The 25,234-nt window shown below is 42.2% G+C and overlaps 1 protein-coding gene and 1 long non-coding RNA gene across 3 annotated transcripts in view; one reads left to right on the plus strand and one right to left on the minus strand.

Moving 5' to 3' along the window:
* The window catches only part of MCF2L2 (MCF.2 cell line derived transforming sequence-like 2), a 348,809-nt gene that overhangs the window by 248,720 nt on the left and 74,855 nt on the right, over window positions 1–25,234 (plus strand). For both annotated transcript variants that reach the window (XM_069104786.1, XM_069104785.1), the window contains exons 16-18: window positions 5,704–5,770; window positions 7,309–7,424; window positions 11,291–11,360. In XM_069104786.1, the coding sequence (XP_068960887.1) occupies window positions 5,704–5,770; window positions 7,309–7,424; window positions 11,291–11,360 (253 nt within the window). The remainder of the gene's footprint in view (window positions 1–5,703; window positions 5,771–7,308; window positions 7,425–11,290; window positions 11,361–25,234) is intronic.
* On the minus strand, window positions 2,207–24,425 carry LOC138174443 (uncharacterized). The gene is made up of 3 exons (XR_011171719.1): window positions 24,306–24,425; window positions 14,287–14,457; window positions 2,207–3,434 (listed from the first exon to the last, which is right to left on the minus strand). It is a non-coding gene; the product is annotated as an uncharacterized lncRNA (long non-coding RNA).

The following is a 25,234-nucleotide window of genomic DNA, read 5'->3' on the forward strand; positions in this document are numbered from 1 at the left end:
CTGGGTCAGTGATTTCTTTGGTGTGGAAACTCTCTCCACCAGTGCTGGTCACCAACTCTACTATAGCTTAAAGTCTTGAGAACTGCTTTGATGGAATTGTCAGTAAGTATGCCCAATTAGGTGACTTAACCATGTTCCATAACCAACATATGTTGGTGGTAGGACTAGAATTCAGGTCTTCCTTTCTCCAGGACTAGTACTACATCCACTCAGCCATGATGGTACTAGCTAGGTGGTGCTGAAATGGGTAGAGTGCCTGACGTCAGGAAAGTCTGAGTTCACATCTGGGCAAGGCCTTTGACCCTTCTCAACCTCAGTTTTCTAGAAAACTGGGGATAATAATAGTACCTAACCCACAGGGTTGTTGTGAGGATAAAGTGAGATATTTGTAAAATGCTTTGTGAACTATTAAAACTCTATATAAATGTTATCCATTATTATTACATGAATATATATCTATAGATGTGTATGTGTGTGTGTAGGTTTGCAGCATGTATATACAAGAATCTGAAAAAGTGTGGATCTTTTTACTTGATGGGTGATTTCCTGGGAATGGCTAATTAGCTATATGGGATTCCAGCCTTTTAACAAAAACAAAAAAGCAAGCTGGTGATACTTTCTCTTCCTCTGTAGTGTATCGGGTTGCAAAACCCTAAAAGACTTTTCTTTAAAATATGTGCATCTTCTCATAAGTTTTTTAATTGATTTCTTTGCCTTGAGTAAGAGGTCTCTTTTGAGAATAATTTAGGCTGAAGAGAAAATTCAATTGTGGATAAACCAGAAAATGTGTTTTTGATTACAACATGAGATAGTGATTCCCTAAAAATAGCAAGTTTTTATAATTAGATTCAGGACAGCTAGGAGGTGCCATAATGCACAGAGCACCTGGCCTGGAGTTTTCATGAGTTCAAATCCAGCCTAAGACACTAGCTGTGCGACCCTTAACTTAACTTCACCTTGTTTGCCTCAGTTTCCTCTTTTGTAAAATGAGTTGGAGAAGGAAATGGAAAACCACTCTGGTATCTTTGCGAAGAAAAACCTAAATGGGATCACAAAATCAGAACTGACTGAACAACAACAAATTTTACATTTGTCTTGTTACATAATTAGGATCATAGATTTAGTGCTGAAAGCGATCTAAAATTCATCTAATCCAACGTTCTCGTTTTATAGAGGAACCAGTTGAGACCCAAGGAAATCGAATGACTTATTGAGGTCACACACAGTGAGTGGAAAAGTCTTCTGACCCCAGAACCAGCACACTTTTCAGTACCCTGTGATCTAAGTGTTAGTATCTGTCCTAAAGAACATCAAACAGAGGGCTTAAAGGAGCATCCTTGTGCCTGCCAAGAAATAGATAAGTGCCAGCTGGATGCTTATCAGTCATGATGGCAATGATCATCTTTGGTACAGTAGAAAAGGGCTTCCAGGTGTACAAATGACAGACATTATCTCGGTGTTATAGAAAGATCACTTTGTGGTTTTCTTTGAGGCCTTTGAGAGATTAGAACCAAAATAGTTATCAGAGTCCTTCCTAGAAGATGCTTGTGTCTTTTGGGGATAAATGACCCTGATGAATTTTCCCAGTCATCCCGGTACTTCACTCTGATGAGTCAAAGACTTTCCTTTCTGGTTTGTTTGCAATTAGCAAATAATAAACACAGGAGGCTCTTGTCACCTTTGACAAGGCTGGGGTGTCTTGGGGACAAGGCTCTTGTCACCCTTTCAGTCAGTTGGGTGGCAGTGGGGAAGTCACCGGTTGCAGAAAATGGCCTTATCATGTTTTCACCAAGGAGGCCAACTCCCTGAAGAAAGTGGCGATTGGCACATGAGTGTTTGCATATTCTGACCTTAGGAGGGGCTGCCACCAGGCCAGCTTGAGGTAATGATCTGTGGGCAGGTACCAGGGCCAGGGGAAAAGCTTATATTGGCATTGAATTACTGACTGTGATTCAGTAGCATTCTATTTCGACCACTTGAAAATAATCACTTACTAATTAGGGATCTGTGGTTTCATTTGTGGAATTCTCTTTGGGCAATTGTTCTGTAAACTGTCCTCAAGAACTGCCTGGAGCACTGAGGTTCAATAACATAACCTGGATCTCTTTCTTTCTTCCTTCCTCTTTAATATCCTCTCTCCCTTCCTTCAGCCCTTCCTCCTTTTCCTTACTCTCTCCCTTCCTTTTTTTCTTTCCTTCCTTCTTCCCTTCCTTATTTCCTTCCTTCCACCCTTCTTTCCTTTCTTTAGTATTTTCTTCTTTCCTCCATCCCTTCCTTCTTCCTTTTTTATCTTTTTGGAGGAGAGAGGGCAGGGCAATTGGGGTTAAGTGACTTGACCAAGGTGTTAAGTGTCCAAGGCTGGATTTGAACTCAGGTCCTCCTGATTCCAGGGCTAGTGCTCTATTCACTGTGCCCACTAGCTGCCCTCCTTCTTCCTCCCTTTCATCCCTTTCTTCCTTATTTTCTTCCTTCTTCCCTTTCTTCCTTATTTCCTTTCTTCATCTTTTATTTACTTTTTATTCCCTCTCTTCCTTTCTCCTTTTCTTCCTTCCTTCTCCTTCTTCCCCTTCTTTCCTTTTTCTTTCCTTCTTTCCTTCCTTTCTCCCTTCATTTTTTTAATTTTTCCTTCCTCCTCCCTTCTTTCCTTTCTCCCTCTCTCTAATTATGTTTCTTTTTGCAAGTTGATATTACCAAGTGTTCCTTGCAGTGATGCTCCTTGTCACCTTGCAGAGCAGAGTCTTCACTGCCTTTATTTGCCTCTTCCCAGAGATCCAGGTCTCTCTCCTCTCCTGCAGTGCTTTCTTGTATATCCTGGCTTCCTTTTCCATCAGAATGTCAGCAGTGCTACACTTCAGTTCCTTCAGTCACATCAGTTCACTGTCACTGGACAAAGATTTCAAATTGAGAACACCATGTGTTAGGTCAGCGTTTAGAGACTGTCTGAAAACAGTAGGTTTCAGAGTGCCCTCTGCTTACTCCTCATATCATGATAGGCTTCTCCATATGGGGGCTCCAAAACTCTTAGTGAGTGTAGTTTTAATACATTAAAATGCCACTTTAGGGGTTGATTTATGAGCGATTACAGGGTCATGGACCTAGGAATGGACAGGAAGTCAGAACTTATCAAGTCCAGCTCCAGCCTTTTACAGATGAGGAGATTGAGACTCCAAGAGATTATGTGACATGCTGCAAGGCCACACAGAGGGAGTGAGTAGTAAAACTAAAATAGGAACCAAGGTCTTCTGACTTGTCCTGGATTCCTCCCACCACACCCTGTTGCCACCTTTGGTATGTTGGTCTCAGATAGCAGACTCAATTTGTCATCAGCATTGAGCCCAGGGTGTTTCTAGCTTGGTGTAGAATCTCCCAACATTCTTCCTCTACCAACACAGCCTTGGAGACTCCTCTCTGCAGTGAGGCATCAGGACAGGACTCTGTGAAGGCAAGATAAGATAGGGGGGATCAAGGCAGATAAACCATTATCAATGCTTGAATATCCATGCATGGATTTTCTTTATTGAATTAGCTATGTGACGTTCTCTCCCTCTCTCCCCCGAAAGTATGTACAGATGAAAGAGGGCTTTAAAGGCAGATTTGAGGAGACCAGTTTCCACCATCAAAGAAGCCAGTGTTACAAACTGATAAGTCAGCGGTACTGACTTTGGTACGAAGGCATTGGCCAGGGGTGCCCAAGTACAGTAATAATAGCAATAGTTAACATTTGCATAGTGCTTTAAGGATTGCAGAATGCTGTAAAAATGTTATCTCATGTGACCCTTATAACGGCTCTGAGAGGTAGGTGCTTTTATTATCCCCATTTCACATATGGGAAAACTGAGGCTGAGCAGTTACCATTTGCCCAGGATCACACAGCTAATACATATCTGAGGCAGAACTGGAAATTAGTTCTTCTTGACTCCAAGGCCAGCACCCTATCCATTATGCTACCTTACTACCCACTTACTAACCCACTGTGTTAGTAAAATGAGGGGGTAGGACTCGACTTTTAAGGTCTCTTCCAGATCTAAATCCATGACTTTTAACAATTATTTCTGTAGTTTAAGCTCCTTTTCCTTTTGTTTTCTGCTTGTGGGTTTTACTGCCAGTGAATGAGGTCATGCGCCCTCCTTTCCAAAGTTCTCAGCAAAAGAGCATGTTCCTATAGTAACAAAGGACAAAGCTGAAGCCCACCTGAGTAGCCTCTAGTCTTTGATCAGGAATAATTTAGTAGAAAGTTAATCCAGCACTTTCACCACATCCATGGCAGTTATCTTGCCATGGGGTGACAATGATGGGAGACAATTTATGTGAATGGGCTTGAATAAATTACTGGGAGTTGATGGTGGAGATGCTCAGATGCTTCCTCTGGCAGACACAGATGCTTGGAGGCTTTGCCCCAAACTCTCTGCTGGGAAATATGGCTCCGTCCTGCCCTGAACTGAACTGGAGGAAGGCTTGGTGGGCTAGGGAAGGTGCCAGAACTGCACCTCTTCCCCAATACTGTTCACCAGGTCCTTCATTTTAACATTTAAGACTTTTATCTGTCACGAAACAGATACTCCCACAGAGTCTTCTCTTCTGCAGGCTAAACATCCCCAGTTCCTTCTACCTTCTCATGTCAAATGAAATCATACCTGTAAAGTACTTTAAAGCTGGGGCCTGGTACGTAGTAGGTCATTCATACACACTTATTCCCTTCTCTTCATTTGACCTGAACTCAAGGCCCTTCATTGTACTGGTTGCCCTCCTCTGGTCATTCTTCAATTTCTCAACATCCTTATTACAATATGGTGCTAAAAAACCTGAATGCAATATTTCAGGTATGGTTCTCTCGTGGCACTGCCACATCGCATTGTTGACTCATAGAATTTGCCATCTGTTAAGATCCTGTTGTCTAGCCATGAATCCATGCCCCCCCCAGCACCATTCTATACTTAAAAAATTGATGGTTTGAACCCAAGCAGAGAACTTGACATTCATCCCAATCCAATTTCATCTAATTCAATTCAGCCCGTCATCCAACACTAGCCATCCCTCAGCTTTGTGCCATCTACAGTGGTGACAGGCATGCCATCTGTGGCTTCATTCCAATCTTTCATGAACATGTGGAACAGCACAGAGTCACTGACAGACACACTCCTGAGAACTCTACTGAAGCCTCTCCCAGGTCTTCCCCCGACCCACTGTCCCCCACATTCCACTCTGAAACTGACTCAGTAAATGCAAGTTCTAGTCTGGTTATAGAATTCAGCCCACATCTCTTCACTTTGGCCCCAGTTTTTAATTAGCATTTGTGAGTGAATGGGGAAGACTGGATCTGCCATCTAGGAAATAAGTGTCAATGACTATTTCAAAGAGCTTTCTTTTTAAAAACTGATTTGTGAACAAAGCAGTGGAACCTAGAAAATATAACAATTAATTGTTGCTTTTAAGTGCAGAAATGATTGTCTCACGCCACAAGGCAGCTCTGTAACCCATTTATTTGTCTTCACTGGATTTTAGGGATTTATGCATGCTGTCCTGATTTCCCCTAGTGACCAAGGGTATGCATTTGTAAGACAATAGAACAGAATAAAGTTAGCTGTCCCCCTTAAAGTTAGAATCCAACATTTTATTAATGCCTAGAGGTATGAGGGAGGAGAAAACTTCAGCAGTACAATCTTGCTCTGGATTCTGAAGTGTCTTGGCCTTTCTCTGTTTTAGCCACATCATGCATGAACTGATTGAGACAGAACGAGTTTATGTTGAGGAGCTTCAGAGTATAATTGAGGTAAGCTGACTGCGTTTCTGGAAATACTCTCATCCTAACCGAGATTCTGTTGCACAGTAAGAATGCAAGCTGTTCATGTTGATGGATAAAGGACCAGCCTTGGATTCAGGAAGCTTGGGTTCAAATCCTACCTCTGACACTCCCTATTTGACTACAGGCAAATACTTCACCTCTCAGTGTCCCAAGCATCCAACTCTCCAAGACTGGGCAGGCTGCTAATCTACACTTGCAGAGGGAGTTTTCGTGCCAGGAATCCTCCATTCTAAAGAAATCACAAGTCTAAGGGGAGGCTAGGTAGTGCAGTGCATAGAGCACCAGTCCTCCAACCTCAGACACTTAACACAAAACTAGCCATGTGACCTTGGGCAAGTCACTTAACCCCAATTGCCCTACCTTACCCCCTCCCCCCCCCAAAAAAAAAAGAAAAGAAGAAATCACAGGTCTAAATCTTTAACCCACTTAAAATATTTTTTTTCTTGAATCTTAGTAATTCCCATTAAGATTTTAATTTAAAAAAAAAGCTTTCTGGATTTATAAGATCACATACCTCCTACTACTGAAAATCATAGAAAAAACATTGATGTGGCTGGTGGACTTGTGGAGAAAATATACCCATTCATTGTTGGTGGAATTGCAACCTAAATGTCCAGCAATAGGGTAGTGGTTAAATAAATTATGGTACACTCATTTTATTTGAATATTATAAGGCTATTAAGAGAGTTAAGTATGAGGAATGCAAAGAGGAAAAGTTCATGAAAATGAATGAGCAAAGAATCCTGATGGGATTTAGAGGGAGATACTAAAAAAAAAAATCTGATACCTTATACATTGAAATTAATTCATTTAAATGTAAATAGCTATTAAGCAAGCATAGTTAAGCAAGGTCACCCACATCATCCAAAATTCCAAATTCAGTGTCTTTTCCATCTTAAGTTGTTGCTTAAGAAGAGTGTTCTTGCCATTTGATCAGATGATACTCTGGGTAGCCAGTAAAGAGCTCTCCCTCCCCCAGCTTTGAAAAACCCAGATGCTTGTGCTTCTCTCTCTGGTAACTATATATGTATTGCCTTGGTCAAACAGTTGGCTCTGTCTGTCGATATGTGCTAATTTCTGAGACAACCAGAAGCCCTGTCTATGGGTCTTTATTTCTCTGCTTATAAGTTCAGGATGCTGACTTCCCCTGAACTAGTGAATGTAATTAAAAAAGACCTTTCCTAGTAAAACAGATCTAAGAACCTGTGCTAGCAGCCACCCTGGGCATTCCACTGTGGTTGCTGCTATTGGTGGTAGGGGTGGGGGGCAGCATCAGAAAAATTCTACTTTAAAGCTGCAAGAGACCTGAGAGCCAGAAACTGAGGCCCAGAGAAGTAAATGTCTTACCTAAGGCTATTCAGGAGTACAGATCTGAGATTGAAACCTGCATCTTCTGACTGTAAAACCAGCACCTTTTCAACTGTGTGGGTGAGAGGAAAAGGGCTGAATTTGCAGCATCTCCTGGGTTCCCATTTGTGTTACTAACACCTCTCCATCCTCTGCAGGGTTATGCAGCAGAAATGGACAATCCCGACTTAAATCACCTGATCCCAGTTGCCCTTCAGAACAAAAAGGAAATTCTCTTTGGAAACCTCCATGAAATCCATGAATTCCATAACAGGTGTGTATCTCCCAGATGATCCTGGCTCCCTAGAAGGTTCTCCCTCCTCACCTCCCACCCCTGGAATCCCTTGTTCCCTTCAAAACTCAACTCCAATACCACCTAGCCCACACAGAAAACCTGTGCCAGGCACTGTGCTCAACAACCAAGTAGTCCAGGTCCTCAGGGAGCTTACAGTCTTCTGTGAGGATGGGGGGGATTGTGAGATACTACATGTAAATAGAGAAGAGTATACACGAGTTTGAGGAAGGATGGAGCACCAAACAACTCAAGAGGTCAAGGGAGACTTCCAGAGAAAGTGGCATAGGAACCTCTGAGTGATTCTTCTCTGTAGTGGGGAATATTGGCATATGAAAGAAATTCAGCCCCAAGGAAGAACCAGCAGAAAGCTTTACTGGAAATGGTTTAAATTGGAAGTTTGAGGTGAAAGTCAATGTTGATTTGCTCAGTCTTTTTATAAATATGTTATGGGCTATATAATATAATTAAAATTTATTGGGACTATGGACTATCCCTATGATTTCAGGGATGTGAGGGGATGCCCCAATAATGCAGGGGGTCATTGGGTCTTAGATTCCACCCCGAGCAATTCAGTGATTTACCCAGAGCCACCAGCCATCATGGGCCAGCGGCTGGACTTGAACACAGATCTTCCTAGTTCTGGTACCTGCTCTTCTTGCCCAATACTATGCTACCTTGCATATTATTTTATGTCTGTGTATAAATACATGTACATGTGCATAAAATATATGTAAAGATGTGGGCATATGCATATACATGTACATATGTTTGAGATTTAGAATTTTATTGATATACATATAGATATATACATAGAAAATACATGTATGTGTGGATATAGGAATGTGTAAGTATATGTGTGTGTATATATACTTATACACGTATATTTGATACCTATAATTTCCCATAGTTGTGTATAGATACATGTACCAATGTACATAGAAAATGCATGTATGTGTGGATCTATGTATGTGCATATACATATGAAGGCAGTTAGGTGGCTCTGTCTCTTGGTTAAGTGCCAGGCCTGGAGTCAAGAAGACCTAAGTTCAAATCCAACCTCAGACACTTAGCTATGTGACCCTGGACATAATCTGTTTGCCTCAGTTTCCTCATCTGTAAAATGAACTGGAGAAGGAAATGACAAACTGCTCTAGTGTCTTTACCAAGAAAACCCCAAAGAATTGGACACAGCTGAAACAGCTGAACAACAAATACATACATACATATGTCTGAGACCTATAATTTCATCCATGTGTGTATAGATATACAGATGTGTATTTTGAAAATGCATGTGTGTGGATATATGCATAGATTCACATTCCTGAGAGCTCGAATTTCATTGGTATGTGTATAGATATATGCACAGATATAACAGAAAATCATCTGTAGGTAGATATATATATATATATATGTATGTGTGTGTGTGTATATATACATACCCCTATCTGAGAGTTATCACTTCATGGATGTGATATACTCACACAGATGTACATAGAATATATATATATATTTGTGTGCATATATGTAATATGTATATAAGCACATGCATGCATATCCCATACATATCCACAAATGTCTGAGACCCATAATTTCATTGGTATAGGGAATGCCTTCTGCTACTGCAGATCAACAACTTTTTTCTGCCATGTAGCATCTCAAAGAATTGCCTTAGGCACTGAGAGGGTAAATGACTTTTCCAGGGTCACCCAGCCAGTGTGTGTGAAGAAGGGATTTGAACTCAGGTCTTCTCCGCCCTGAGGTCAGTGTTCTTTCTCCTCTGGCACATTGCCTCACAAGTAGAAAGCCATACCTGTGTAAGATAAAATCCAAAACAGGTTGCCTGACTCGGGTGAACAGAACCAGCCCACAAGATTCCAAAGAAGGAATATGGAAGGAGAGTTTCCATCCTTTTCATTTTGTATCATTGATGAGCAGAGGGGTTTGTGGATAATACTCAAGTCCAGCAGTCACGTCATAGCAGTAGAGGTGGCAGTCACAACGATTTCCTGGGCTGCCAGTCACTGATTACACTGGTCAGGGCCCAAAGGAATTTCTGTTTAGCCTCCCTGGATTACGGAGGAAGTTTGTAATTAAGTCACTGCCCAAACCAGACTGGTTTCACCCCTGGCCTTCTTAAATGCTGCCCTCGCTCATTGCACAGCAGGAGATTTTTCAAGGGACAGAGTGTGTGTGTGTGGGGGGGGGAAGCTGGGATTTGAATAAAACAAAAATGGCTTTTTTTCTTTTCATTTAATTCTAAATGAGAATTAAAAACAGACTTTGCATCAACATAGCCTTAGGAATGGAAGCAACTAAGGCAAGTTCTTGTGGTATTGTTTCAGGAAAGGGCATTCAACCTCATGCCAAAGGGAATCTTATATTTTTTATGGCATTTTATCCAATATTCAGAGTCAGTGAGGGCAGTTAGTCAATGTCTACGCTCACTGTATTGGGCAGTCTGTCCCTGAAAGCTCCTGATCTAGGACTGTTGGTTTTATATCTGGAAGAGACCTCAAAGGTCATCTGCTTCAGCCCTCTCATTTTACAGATGAGGAAACTGAGGGCTGAAGAGTACACATCAGGGGTGAGGTTTGAACCCATGTCAATGCCCTTTCTCTAGCACCAGCTCTAAAACCAGCAATGGATAAAATCCCCTCTTCTCATGGTTAAGTTTTAACAAGAATATGAACCAGTGGAAATTCAGAAGTCTTGAATGAATAATCATTTCTGAAGCACTTGCTATGTACCAGGCTGGCCTGGGCTAAGAGCTGAGGATACAAAGGCAAGCCATCGAGAGACAAGGCTAGGAAGGGGAGGGTCTCAGAGTGCAAACCCTTTATACACACGTACCTTATCTGATTCTTACATCAACCTCAGGGAGGAAGAACACCGTGGGTGTCATCACATTTACAGATGAAGAAACTGATTGTCACAGAGGTGCCATGATTACACACGGCTGCTAAGTGACCGTGGTGAGGTTAGAGCTCAGGTCCTCTAGGCATCTACCCACTGGACAATACTGCCTTTCCTCTGCTCCAGCCTCCAAGGCAAAAACAGTACTTTCCCCTCAAGGAACTTATCCCCATCCTAAAGAGGGATACATGGGAAGAAATAGAGGTTCAGAGATCTTGCCCCAGGTCATATGGCAGGTCCAGCACGGGAACCTGAGGTTTTTGACTTCACGTTCAGCATTCTACATCATGAGACTTAAGATAGAAACACAGACAGACAGAACTAGATAGACACTGATAGACGGATTGACAGGCAGACATAGAGAGACAGATGGACGGACGGACAGACAGACAGGCAGTCAGATAGATGCCTTGTACTCCACCTTCCCCACAGTGACTGAAAAATGCTCCTAGGATGATGTACGTTTCAAAGGCACACGAACACTTTGCTGGGTCATGCCATTGCCATCCTTCCAACCTGCCTTCTTGTCTTGGTGTTCTCAGATTCTTAGGACTTGAGCCTATGAGAGGCTGAGGGGCCTTAGAGAGCATCCAGCACACTCCCTCATTTTGCACAGTCCCCGAGTGACCCAAGTAGAAAGTGGCAGAGCCCAGCTCTTTTCCAAATGTTCCTTTTCCTCCCCTCTTCACAAACTAAGAGGAGCCTGGGAACTCCAGGCTGTTTGCCACCAGGGCTTGGGGGCTGGTTGAGCCACATTGGGTCTAGCCTGGTTCTAATAATAGAGGAAGTTCCAGGGTGTGGGGGGAGGTGATAATAGCCTGGTGTATTTTTAGTCTCCCTTCCTTCCCTCCATCCCCCATTCAGACTTGTATCATTGTTCTTAAGCTAGTACATTAAAAAAAAATCAAACCCATCTACATTTTTGTCCTTAGAGTTTTTCTCAAAGAACTGGAAAACTGCGTTGAAAATCCTGAATTTCTTGGCAGGTGCTTTCTAAAAAGGGTAAGTTCACCTTTCCTAGCTACCTGGAGTAATTGCATTTCATAACATGCCTCTGGAATGGCTGGTGAGGACAAGGCACTGGCCTTGAAGCTTTCCTCTCTCAGTCCTTTGAATGGTGGGCCATTGATCTGAAAGCATTTATTCAGTGCCTGCTACGAGTCAGGATCCTTGCTGGGTGGCGGAGTTTTGCTGAGTTGCTTCAGTGGCATCCAATTCTCCACAATCCTATTTGGGCTTTTCTTGGCAAAGACACGGGAGTGATTTGCCATTTCCTTCTCCAGCTCATTTGACAGATGAGGAAACTGAGGCAAACAGGGTGAAGTGCCTTGCCCAGGGTAACATAACTAGTAAGTAACTGTCTGAGGTCAGATTTGAATTCATGGAGACACAGAGACAAAAAGGAAAATAGGTCTTGCCTGCCAGGATCTTATAGTCTATTGGGGGAAATGGATATATATGAATATATGCAAAAAGAGTATATATCAATCAATCAATCAACAAGCATTTATTAGACATCCATTATACATCAGACACGGTGCTAGGTGCTAGGGATAGAGACAAAAATGAAACATGTCCTGCCCTCATAGAGCTTACATTCTGCAGAGACAACTCTTTCATAAATAATTGTTTTTATTAATTAATTTTTTTTGTTTCCAGCATTCACTTTCATAAGATTTTGAGTTCTAAATTTTCCCTCTCTCTCCCCCTGAGACAGCATGAAATCTGATATAGGCTATACATGTATACTCACATTAAACACATTTCCACATTAGTCTTGTAAAAGAAGAATCAGAACAAAAGGGGAAAACCACAAGAAAGAAAAAGACAAAAAAAAGAGAGAAAATTGTATGCTTTGATCTGCATTCAGAGTCCATGAGTTCTTTCTCTGGATGTGAAAAGTATTTTCCACCATGAGTCTTTTGGAATTATCCTCAATCATTGCATTAGATCATTGCTGAGAAGAGCTAAGTCTATCAAAGTTGGTCATCACACAATGTTGCTATTACTATGTACAATGTTCTCCTGGTTCTGCTCACATCACTCAGCATCAGTTCATCTAAGTCTTTCCAGGATTTTCTGATGTCTGCCTGTTCATAGACCATAACTTGTTCAGCCATTCCCCAGTTGATGGGCATCCCCTCAATTTCCAGTTCTTGGACATCATAAAAAGAGCTGCTATAAATATTTTTGTACATGTGGGTCCTTTTCCCATTTTTATGATCTCTTTGGGATAGAGCCCTGGAAGTGCTATTGCTGGATCAAAGGGTATGCACAATTTTATAGCCTTTTGGGCATAGTTCCAGATTGTTCTCCAGTGTCATAAATAATTGAGAGAGGGGGGATTTTTCCTTCACTCCCAGCTCAGTTGATATAATAAAGATAATGTGGTTTTAATGTGTTAAAAGGTTCTTAATTCCTTGTGATACCTTATGAAATGGGAACACCTTTCTCTCACACAACTAGGAAGAGCAATAGCTGCTGGGGCAACAATAAAAAATGATTGATCACCTCCCTCCCCCTCCCCCAAGCCCTGTGTCTCCCCTTCCCCACCCCCACCCCTAATCATCCTGAACTAAAAAGCAGTTCACTAGTTGGTGTCAGTCCAGCTCAGCTGGAGCTGGGAGAAGTGGGGGGAGACCAAATCCACTCTACTTAGGTAATGATATGGAAAATAAACCCAAAATAAATGCAGGGTAAGTTGTTAGTGTAAGTAGGGATGGTGGGATTGGTTATTGGAAGACCACAGATCTGACAAGCATCCCTTAGATTCTCTACCTGAGCCTGGGACATGATGTGCCTGAAAAGTATTTGCCTTCCTGTTTATATTTTACTTAAACTAATAATAGGATGAATTAGTGTGGCCTTCCACCTGCTGGTTGGTGGGAGGAGGCCACCAGGCTTTGTGTTGGAGGTGGGGAAGGAGTTGATACTGGCCTCTTGTGAATAATCCAGAGGCACCTGAGCCAAAATGATGCTTAGAACACCGGTGTGAAAGCCCTGGTGAATGGTATAACCTACATAGTCAGCCTTTTGTGATTAAAAATAGCAGTGACTTTAAAATGGCAACCAGCCCCTTTGCTGAGAACATGTTGTTTCTTGCTCAGACAGTGCAGAGGGAAAGATTTTACTGATTTAGGAGTTTCTTGTTTTTGTTTTCAATATACAAGTACTCCTTCAGTTGTGAATGCCTGACTTTTGTGGCTCCAGTATACACTTGTGCCCCTTTTCACTAGCCCCTCTGGGTGGTCCTGCATTCCTCTTTCATCCACCTGCATCCTGAACAACAGTCAATCTGCTCTGGATCAGAACGCCACCTTGTAGCCAACAAGGAAGAGGTCCGACCCAACATTTCAGTTCATGTACCTTTACCTCTGACCCCAGCTTACCACCTCCTTTCTTTCTCCCAGAGGGATCACATATATATTGTATATGTATATGCATGTGTATGTCTGTGCATATATGTACATGTATGCGTATATGTGTGTGCATGTATGTGTGTGTATCATGCATGTGCCTTTGCCACCCACTTATCCACTCTCCCTTTTTCAGACTTGCTCTTTAATCCCATTTCTTGGGAATCACAGAATTTGAGAGTGGGAAGGGACCTTGGCAGCCCTGAAAGGAATCCCCCCATGATCTATGGGACAAATAGTCATTCTGCTTGAAGACCTCTGGTGACCCACCTCCTCTCAGCACCACCCACTCCAGCTCTAAGTCATAAAAAGTTTTTTCCATGACTTCAAGCCTAAATCGGTCTCTGAGCAACTTCCATCCATTGTTCCTGGTCCTGCCCTCTGGGACCATGCAGAATGAATCTCATCTATCTTTCATGACGGCCCCGAATGCCAGAAGACCATAACTGTGGAACCCTCCTCCCCAAAGTCTTCTCTAAGACTTGGGCTGAGCATCTTCCCCACCCACTCACATGACAGAGATTCCAGGTCCTGGTTTATCCTCATTGTCTGTCTTCCTTTGGACATTCTCCAACGATGTCCTTCCGAAATTGTAGTGCCCAGAATGGAACTAACAATTAATAACTCTTTCTTCTAACTTCTTCCAGGAACCATTGGCATAGAAAGGAGTTAGTCCATGGGTTCTGGAAAACAATTTGGAATTATTCCAGAAAAGTCATTCAACTATTCATCAAACCTTTGTTCCAGTCATCCTCATGATAGGCAGATACCCCAGGGAGGTCAAAGAAAGGAAGAAATGTGACTTATCTACTGAACCATTTACAACTCTTACCCAGAAATCTCAGGAAAATCTGTCTCTGACTCTCTCTGTGTCTCTCTATGTTTTCTCTCTCTCTCCCCTTCTGTTTCTTTCCCTCTCTGTCAGTCACGTGAGGAAGATAAAAGGACCAGGTTGGTTGAATTGAAGAGAGTGTGATGGGGAAAAAATGTATAAGACAAGTATGTCACTGTTGATGGACCATAGAAGGTTCATATAGGGAAACGGCAGATTGGAAAGGTAGGAAGGGACAAGGTTGTGAAGGACTTTTTGTTGCTGTTGTTCTGGTCATTTTTTTTCCTTTTTAAAAACATTATTTTAGTGGCAGCTAGGTGGCACAGTGAGTACAGCACCAACCCTGGAGTCAGGAGGACCCGGGATCCATTCCAGCCTCAGATACTTATCATCCACACACACAAAAAAAACTGGCCGTGTAACCTTGGGCAAGTTACTTAACTCCAATTGCTTTAAAAAGGAAACATTATTTTATTCCCCCCCCCCTCCAATTACATGTCAATACAATTTTTAGCATTAATTTTTACAAGATGTTGAGTTCCAAATTTTTCTCCCTCCCCTACCTCCCCTCTTCCAAAAGTGGTAGGCAATTTGATATATGTTTATATATGTGCTATCATGTAAATATATATTTCCATATTAGTCACAGTTGCAAAAGAAAAAAATAAATCAAAAGGAAAAAAGCAAAAAAGAATAAAGTAGGTGAAAAAACATATGCTTCGATCTGCATTCAGAGTCCATCAGTTCTTTATATGGATGTGGATAGCATTTTCCTTTCTGAGTCCTTTGTACTTGTCTTAGGTCATTGTGTTGCTGAGAAGAGCTGAGTCATTCATAGTTGATCATCACACAATGTTGCTGATACTGTGTACAGTGTTTTCTCGGTGCTGCTCATTTCATTTTGTATCAGTTCATACAAGTTTTTCCAGGTTTTTTGAAATCTACTTGTTCATAATTTCTTATTGCACAATAGTATGCCATTATATTCATATACCACAACTTGTTGAACCATTTCCCTTTTGATAGGCATCCCCTCAATTTTCAATTCTTGGCCACCATGAAAAGGGCTGCTATGAATATTTTTGCACATTTAATTCCTTTTCCTTTTTTTAGGATCTCTTTGGGATATGAACCTAGATGTGGTATTGTTGAGGTTTAGGGGTGCTGGGACCCCAAAATATCAACACATGGGTACTGCCCAAATGAATTTGACCCAAGTCTTCTTTCAGCCAAATAAAAACAAAGCTTATTAAAAATCCGAAATATTGGCCAGACTCTTAAGGAATCTGAGCCCTGTCACAGAAACAAGATGGATCTTTTATACAGAAAGACTGTGGGAGGGATCTGGGGTTGGCCAAGTAGCCTGGGGTGATTGGAAGAGGAGTCTAGGGAGAATCTTGATGGGAGTAATCTGGGGTGACTAGAAGTCAGAGGCCAGGAACCAAGAAAATGAGGTTTAGATAGGATCAAGGGTGAGAAGTAGCTTGAGGCAATCCACAGGTAACACACAAGGAAGGCCTGGGCTAGGTTAAGGCTAACAGAGAATTGGGCATAAGGATAATAAAAGGCCAGATGCCCTGCTTCAGGCAAATAACAGATCAAGTGGGAAGATTCAAGGAGAGTTCAAGGGAGTTTCCAGATCCTGTACTGCCCCCCTCCACACACACACCTCCTCATTATTACTGGACCAAAGGGTATGTATAGTTTGGTTGCCCTTTGGGCAGAGTCCCAAAATGCTTTCCAGCATGGTTGGATCAGTTTGTGAAGAACTTTAAATGACAAACAGAGGACTTTATGTTTGATCTTGGAAGTAAGAGGAAGCTGCCAGGGTTGGTCAAGTTTCTGGAAGCAAGGGGTCCAATTAAAAGACTGTTGCAATAATTCAGGTAACAACTGATCATGGCCTATGCTAGACCAGCAACTGCCCATGATGATTCAAGTTTCTGTGGAGGCAGAAAAGACTGTATTTGGCCACTGATTGGCTATGTGGGATGAGGAAAGTGAGTCCGGGATACAAACCTAGGAGAATGAAGGAATGGAGGTGGTATTCTCAACAGAAACAAAGAAGTTTAGAAGAGGGCTGACTTTGGGGGAAATTTATTATAGAGTCCAAGGCATAGGAGATGGGTGACTTAAAACCCAGAGAAGAATGTTAGGGACAACATAAATAGTTTCATGCCTAGGGCAGATTCCAGGACTTAACAATTTCTAAGGCCTCCCTACCCCAACCTTGAGACTTGAGGGTTCTGCGGGGTTTTTTTTAGGTAAGAATAAAAACAAGGCTGGTACAAGCTCATTGGCAGGGATGATGGACACTGTTACCCAAGCCAGAAGACTGGGCAATCACTCTGTGGAGCCAAAAGGCAGCAGCTGTTACTAATAGTGCCAATGAGGGCACCAGCATCTTTCTCCTCTGAGGGCCAGTCCCAGCTGACAAATGCTGAGTTAGCCCAGTACCTGGCCTTTGTGCTACAGATGGGACTGTGTTGTTAGAAGGGAGAATGAAGCAGATCCCTATCAGAGTTCTGTGAGGAGAACAAGACCATTTTGGACAGCCTTGATACCCAGGAGGCTTTCCTTTGGCATATGTGTTTGTGTTGGCCACACTGGGTATATCCCTGGAGGGTCTTTCTATTTTCCCTGAAACCTTAAGAATAACCCTTTCCCTCGTCACCTGGGCATTTCTCTCCCAGAGCTCCTGGGACCCTGCTGATCAGAGGTTGATGGTGGACCTTGACAGGCAGAAACTGGCACTACTTATCTCCTGTTTTGGTTTTCTTTTCTATCAAGAAGAATGATCTTCAGGGGCAGCTAAGCGGTACATTGAATGGAGCACAGACCCTGGAGTCAGGAGGATCTGAGTTCAAACCTGGCCTCAGACACTTAACACTTATTAGCCATGTGACCTTAGGCAAGTCACTTAACCCCAATTGTCCTGCCTTCCCCCCTCCAAAAAGACAAGAAGAAGAAGAAGAAGATTGATTACCAGATTGGAAAGGGTAGACCAAAAATGATGCAAAAGGAATAGAAGCCCAAGATGTGCGAGGATAGCCAGAAAGCATAGCCACTCTGAAAGAGATCAAATGTCTTTGACCTGAACAAATTACATCCCAGTGTATTGAAATAGCTGAAAGATAAGATCACTAGTCATGGTCAGGAACCTTAGATGAACCACGGAAAATCAGACACATGCTGGAGACCTGAAGACAAGCTTGTTTTCATTGATTTTTCAGAGGATGATAGGAAGAAAGTTCCAGAAACTACTGCTGACTGATCAATTTGAGGTGAATTCCAGGAGAAACTGAAATACACGTAATATGCAAAGTGAGGGAATAAGTGGTCTTCTTCAGATCAGATCTGACCACCCTGGGAGTCTTGTTCCCAGTTCTGGGGGCCACCACTCTTCAGTGTAATAGGGCAACTGATTGGCATCCTGAAATGTGTATGTCAGAGGGAGGGAGAGACATTCCCTCCCAGCCCCAGAACAATTTCTTTGAGCTAGAAGACAGACCTGAGTCACACCTAAGAGTTCTTAAAGGGACACACTCAGTCTGTGACTGAAAGGAAGTAACAGGGACCTCAAGAGCTAATCACAAAATGATCGAAACCACAGGAGCAACAAATGAAAGGAGAAAGGAAAATTCAGGGCAGGGAAAGAGACTTGAAGAGGACCATTGATCTTTCCAGGCATCTTTCCAGAGAATGAAGTTAATGGCTTGCATACCTCATCAGATACTGAGGGGCTTTCCAAGAAACTGCTCTTCCCACAGATTCCTTTCCCTGGGTCTGAACATTAGCAGACCTGGGCAAACATTCCCTGCTCCATTCTTTATCCAAACACTTCCTTTTGCTTCAATTAAAAAAAAAAGACCAGGGATTATCTAGGGAACGATATAAATTTGCATTAGAGCAGAAAGCCAAACTTCTATCTAAATGTTGGGGCTCGTCCCCACTGGGAGCTCCTAGACTTGGTTTCCTGAAAGTGGTCGTTTTTCATAAACTCCATTAGCATCTGAGGAAGCTGGACCTGCCCGGCCAAGCTAACCTCTGCTTAAAAACAAACAAGCAAACAAAAACCTCACTGTAATAGAGTGGAGCTTGATAGCATCTCCTGAGAGAAAGGGAGAAGAGAAGAGAAGCTTGCTATGAGAATTGAGGTCTGCGAATCATCTGTAAATGTTTGTAATAGAGCTCTAAAAAGTGAAAATGACATAAAGTAGACTCTGCTGGACACTGGAGAGCTGGGGCTCACAGTATATATGTATATATACACATATAATGTACAGTCACACATATGTATATGCACATATACACACAAAACATACACATATATGTATGTGTGACACACATACACACACTGCCTACATTACAAATGCATACAGATGGGAAATAGAAAAAGAGAGGCGTTGGTACATAAAAGGAAGAATGAAAAAACTATGAATGGCTTGGGATATCATTTAGTGTGGGCTTGTTTATTCTGTCAAGTTTAAAAGTAAAATAAAAAACCTGCCCTATCTTCTTAAGGACAAGGGTTGCCAGTCCCAGGCCTCATTGCTTCCCCGTTGAGATGCCAAGGGTGTTAAATACATGACCCAGGAAAGTGACCCAAAAGAGTGGCCATGGCCCTGGGACAGGTCAGGGTCTATCTAGCTTGGCCTCCCCAAAGCTGAGGAGTCTCATCGGCCTCCCTCAGGCAAGAACGGCAGCTGAGGTTAAAGCCTCCACCTCCTGTGAGAAGAGATAGGGGTCAAGACAGGGTTAGAGACCCATTGCTCTCACTGTTTGGAGTGAAATCCTGGGCAGCCACTGGGGTGATTCCAGCTTCTCACCTCCTGGGCAGCCTGGTGTCCCCTTAGTCCACCTTCCCTGGGGCAAGGCGGGGGGCCAGCTCTGATGCCAGCCCCCTAAGTGATCTTTATTATTTTTCTTCCCAGTGAAACAGGTCCCATTACTTTGTATAAATGGCCTCTTGATGATGATTTACCAACTTGATCACCTTTCTCTGGACATGTTCCACATAGCCCATATCCTTCCTAAAGCAAATATAGTTTCCAGGACTGAACACAGTACTCCAGAGGTTGTGTAGCTGGGCAATCAGATTAGCCCCTCCCTAGTCCTGGGCCCTGGGCCTCTCTTTCTGAAGCTGGAGTTCATGTTAACTTCCTGTGGCTTCCTTGTTTTTCCATTGACTCATACCAAGCTGACAATCCACTAGCAACCCCCGATCTTTTTTTTTTTTTCAGATGGGCTGCTTTTCAATCTCATGTTTGCCTATCTTGCACATGTGGAAATCACTTTCTGTAACCTAGATATGAGACTTAAGATTTTTCCCATGACGTATTTCATTTTATTTTTATGGGGCCCAGTGTTGTAGCCCATCAAGGCTCTTCGGGCTCCTAAAGGCCCTCCATGGGTCAGTCCACCCAGCCAGTATCAGAAGGGACATGTCTTATGATTCACATATGGTATAAGATCACAGGATGCTAAGATCTGGGGCTAGAAGGTGCCTCAGCTGTCATCTAATCTAATGGCCTCAGATTCAAATTGAAATGGATCCCTGCAGCTACATATTGGCTTAGAAGACTACAGATCGACATCTACATTGTATTGCATTATTTTTTAGAAATTTTGTTTAGCATTTCCCAATTAGATTTAATCTGGTTCCTGCTGATGGAGTGCTTGGGATCTATGTTTGTAACATCAGTGTGTAATATAAGTTTCTAAAATCAATTTGTAGAACCAGTCTGTAAAACACATTCCCCCTCTACCAGCCTCAGAGCATTAACTCTGCCCCTTCCCCCTGCCAGCACTCTGCCCAGCAACAATTGACAAACTGTTTATCTCTGCTTGGAACAATAACAAGCTACACCTATAAATCCTTCACTATCTATAGTGAAGTTATTATATATATATATAAACTATACATTATATATAATATATAATATAATATATTGTATATATTATAGTGAAGTTATAGACTATAAACCATCTATAAACATTTTAGCTTAGGCAAATGTTATCTCCCCCTAGTATAGTGACCAGCTGCATCTATGAATCCTTCAATGCACTATCTGTAGGTTAACTCCTTAGCCAATTATACACATACTGAGTCTCCGTTAGCCTTGGGTCCCAACATCCATCTTGTCAAACATAACACTGATGGGTAGCAGACTAGGCACTTCTCAGTCAGTCCTGATCGATAGCTGGCTTAGTGACATTTCAACCACTCCTTAACTCCTCCCTAATCCCACCCTTACTCACCTAGTTAGCATAATTGACACCTGATTTACTGTCGTGACTCCTTAAAAACTATACCTATGACTTCTTTAAGTTTGTAGGTTCTCTAAGAGCCCTTGCACACTGTAAAGCGTAACAATAAACTTTTACAATCCAGGGGCAGCTAGGTGGCCCAGTGAGTAAGAGCACTGGCCCCGGGAATCGGGAGGAACCAAGATCAGTTCTGGCCTCAGATACTTAACACCCACACAAAAAATAACTGGCTGTAACCTTGGGCAAGTCACTTAACCCCAATGGCTTTAAAAACAAAACAAAACAAAAACATTTACAATCCTGACTTCAAGATTGCTTGGGCCAGTGAATTCCTTCCACACTCCAAACTCAGGGACTCTGGTCATTGATCAGAGCCCCTGTATTACCTATTGCCATTTCACCCAATCACTGCCACCCTTAGAAGTCTTGCAGACTTTGTTTTGAAGATGAGGAAACAGAGTTCCAGACAGGGGAATGACTTAATTCAGGTCTTGGGCCTATCCTAGCCAGTAGCTTTGGGGAAGTGAGATGGATGGGATAACAGGGTGAGGAGTGATAGAGGAAAGAGAGTGGAGTTCTCTTGTCCCCCCAAGGTTTCCTATGAAATCCTGCTCTCTGAATCATGGCAGATACTTCTGTAGGTCTTTCTTCTTCTTCTTCTTTTTTTTAGTTTCCCTTACATAATGATGGTGATAGCTATCAATCAGTATCAATCAATGAGCATTTATCATGTGCTAAACACTGGGGATACAAAAAGAGTTAAAAGACAGTCCCTGCCCTCAAGGAGCTTGCAGTCTAACATTTATATAGCATGTAAAGGTTTGTACAACACTTATGTGTGTTACTTCCTTTGAGCAATGAGAAGCAATTAAAGATGTGTCCCATAGATTTCATAATCGGATCAAGAAACTGTTTCTTGATTCCTCCAGTAGTGTGAATTACTCCTAAAGAGACCTTTGGCTCCTTTCCCAATGAGACATTGGCAAGCATTTCGAAAGGCCCTGTTTCTAGAATCAGAAGATATCCAGGCTCTGCCATTTTGTACTTGTGTGACCTTGGGCAAGTGAACTTACTTCTTGCAGGATTGACTTCCTCATTTGTAAAATAAGAGGTCTGGACTAGATGGTCTCTGTGGTCTTCTCCAGAGGTCTCTATATGAACTGATCTTGCCAGTTATCCCCCTAAACTGTCCTGCCTTTCATGATAGACAGAGTGCTGAGGCCTTTCACCAGCCCTCCTCCCAGAGGGGGATGGTGAGACAGGACACCACAATTAGTCCAACTTCCCCCATCTTAGCAGCAGATTAGAGAGAGCCCTCCACTTGAAGACAGGAAGACCCAAGTTAGAAGCCTATTTCAATATTTGCCTTATCAAAGTTCTTTGATAAGAGTCTGTTATCCAAGATATATGGGCAACTAGCAAAACTATCTCATGCCAAAAAGCATTCCCCAAATGATAAGTGATCAAAGGATATGAACAAACTGCTCTCCAAAAACAGATTGTAAACCATTAACAACTATGTGGGGAAAAATGCTCCAAATCGCTAATAATGACCAGTGAATGAAAAGGCACATATTAAGTGTTTACTATCTACTATAACTAGGTACTATGCTAAGCCTTGGGGATACAAAGAAAGAAGCAAGAAAGCTCATACTCTAATTAGGGAGAGACCTCATTGTTCAGTGGCAAGAGAGGCAAAGGAGTCCTAAGAGTTCAGTGACAAGGCAGACCAGGTAGCCTAGGGGAATGCTTAGGGTACAACAGTGGTCCAGATGATGGGGCCCAGCAGTCCAGAAGACACAGCAGAAGGGCAGATAGTGAAGAGAAATAGAAATCAAAACTACCTGGAGATATCACCTCATACCCAGCAAACTGACCAAGATAACAAAATATAGAACTAGTTGGGATGAGGGGCTGATACCCTGTTGTAGAAGCTGTGAATTGGTTCATGAATTCTGGGAAGCAAGTTGGAATTAGGAAAAGAAAGTGACTAAAATGGGGATTTTTAAAACTCTTTCAAAACTTATCCTCAGAGAACACCTGTAATTTTAGTTAATCACCAAAAGAATTCGATTTCAGAGCACTGAAAAAAATTATTTTCATTTCCCTCCTTGATGGCTTATGTCTTTATCTCAATGTCTTATTTTGCAAGTCCCCTTGTTATGAAATAGCAGTACAATTCTGGGCATTAAAAAAAGTAAATAACATTCAAAACTAGAAAATGTGGGCAAGGCAGTATTGAAAAAACATTCTGAGGATGGGGGAGTTATTTTCTCCAAAAATTTTCAACCTTTTTCAAAGCTTCTCCAATCTGATATGATTTATGGTGTTAGGAGAAGGAACTATAGAAATAGGTCTTTATCTGGCACATTTTTTTAAACCATTAAACTAATTAGAAACTACATTTATCTTGCTTCTGAAAGCACTTTTGCATTCTTGGAATCTTTAAAATGAAGAGGTATTACTTATTAGCTAAGGAGGGGGAAGGGTGGGTTATGTAATCTATTATATTTACTACCTTAACTGTATGAATAGGCAACAAATGGCTTTCTAAATCTGTTAAAACTAGAATTCCTAAGTTGAAAAATATCTTTTTTAAAAAGTATTCAAATCAGAGAAGCTGAGCTATAGAGCTGTACAGACAGAAAGCCCTGTCAGTCTGATGATCCCACTGGCCATGGTCTACCTTGGGTTGACATTCTTTGTTCATTTATTTGACAAGCATTGGTGGAATGGTGTAAAAGCCATGGCTTTCCACTCATTACCTATGTTGCACCAGACAAATCACTTCTCTGGGTCTCAGTTTTCTCACCTGTGAAACGAGTTGGTTGGAAATGATACTTTCCAACGATCCTTCTAGCCCAAACCTATGATGGTGTCATATGTCCCATTATCTGTCAAGGAGCAGCACTGGAACTTGCCAAACGTAATAACATTTGGTCCCTGTACTCAAAGAGCTTATGATCTAGTTGGGATGAAGAATCTGAGAGGAAATGATGGACCAAAGGGTTCTTTACATTTTGCCAGACAAGAACCCTTAGGAAAGAGTTTTTGTATCTGAAAGTGTTGGATCCCGATGCTGGCCATCCAGTGATAGAGCTTAGACAGGCAAAAAAAGAAAGGGGGATTAGGTGACAGGAAGAAAAAGAAGATGAAAAGCTTAAAGAGGAGAAATCACAGCAGGAAAGAATTCTTTTCTCGGAATACCTAGAGTAAGATAAAAATGGTGTCCAAAAAGGGGGCAAGGGTATATGTTTGTGAAATTTAGAATTGGAAGGGCCCTCCCATTGGCTGAGAGGGCCAGTTCTAAATTTCAAGAACATAGCCCCTGCCCCTTTTGCAAACACCATTTTCAGCTCCCTGAGGGAGTGATTCAAAAGGGCAGCCCCTTCCAGGAAGATGAGGACAATGAGGCCTGAGGCAACTTACCCAAGGTCAAGCATATAGTAAGTGGTAGAGCTGGGATTGGTTCCAAGTCCAGAGTCTGATACAGTGGAAACAGAAGCTGAGAGTTTAAGTAATTTGTCTAATGTCTCACAGATAGTAAGGAGAAGAGTAGGAATTAAACTTGGGCCCCTCCCACTGTAATGCGTTATCTTCCCAGAACCTGTCCCTGCTTCCCCCCTATAATTCATCCACCTCTAGTGTGGGGCCTTGCCCAGCCTCCTGGATGTCTCTGCTCTGAATCAGGAACTCCAATCGAGATGCACCTGGAGGCTTGGATTTTGTGCAGACCTGCCCTTCCCAACAGCCTCAGTTTTTCCCCTTGACAGAGAGTCCCCTTGATAAAACCTGTGGCTTTTAATTGACCATAAATTCAATCTGAGTGAGCAGTCTGATAAATCTCCTAAAAATGCCAGCGTTCTCTCCGGAGACTATAGTGAAAAGGAGATGTCCAGATCAAGGGAGGTCATTGGGTCAGAGCTATAATAATTGTAGCAGTGGCAATAATAGCACTTACATAAAGCTTTAAAGTTTTATATTTATAAATCATTCTAAAAACTTTATATTATCTCGTTTGACTCTCAAAACAACCCTGGTAGGGAGGTGGTCTTATTATCCCTATTTTACAGATGAGGGAACAGAGGTTAAATGACTTACCCAGGGTGACACAGCTAGAAAGTGTTTCAGCAGGATTTGAACTAGGGTCTTCCTGACTCCAAGCCCAACACTGTGCACGTATCTGCCTAGTCTAGGACTAGATGCCTAGCCATCCTGCTTTACTTCATACTGGTCGAACCAAGCAAGGACAAGTAAGTTGGAACAGATTCCAGGGACGGGAGGCTATGCCTTTCTGGGGTCACTTGAAGGGAGTTTCATTTTTGTCTCAGCATTCCTGGACACAAAGTAAGTGCTTA

Source organism: Petaurus breviceps, unplaced genomic scaffold (genome assembly GCF_028583685.1).
Source record: "Petaurus breviceps papuanus isolate PSGF00001 unplaced genomic scaffold, PetGlider_PUasm1.0 688, whole genome shotgun sequence".
Lineage (NCBI taxonomy): Eukaryota > Metazoa > Chordata > Mammalia > Diprotodontia > Petauridae > Petaurus > Petaurus breviceps.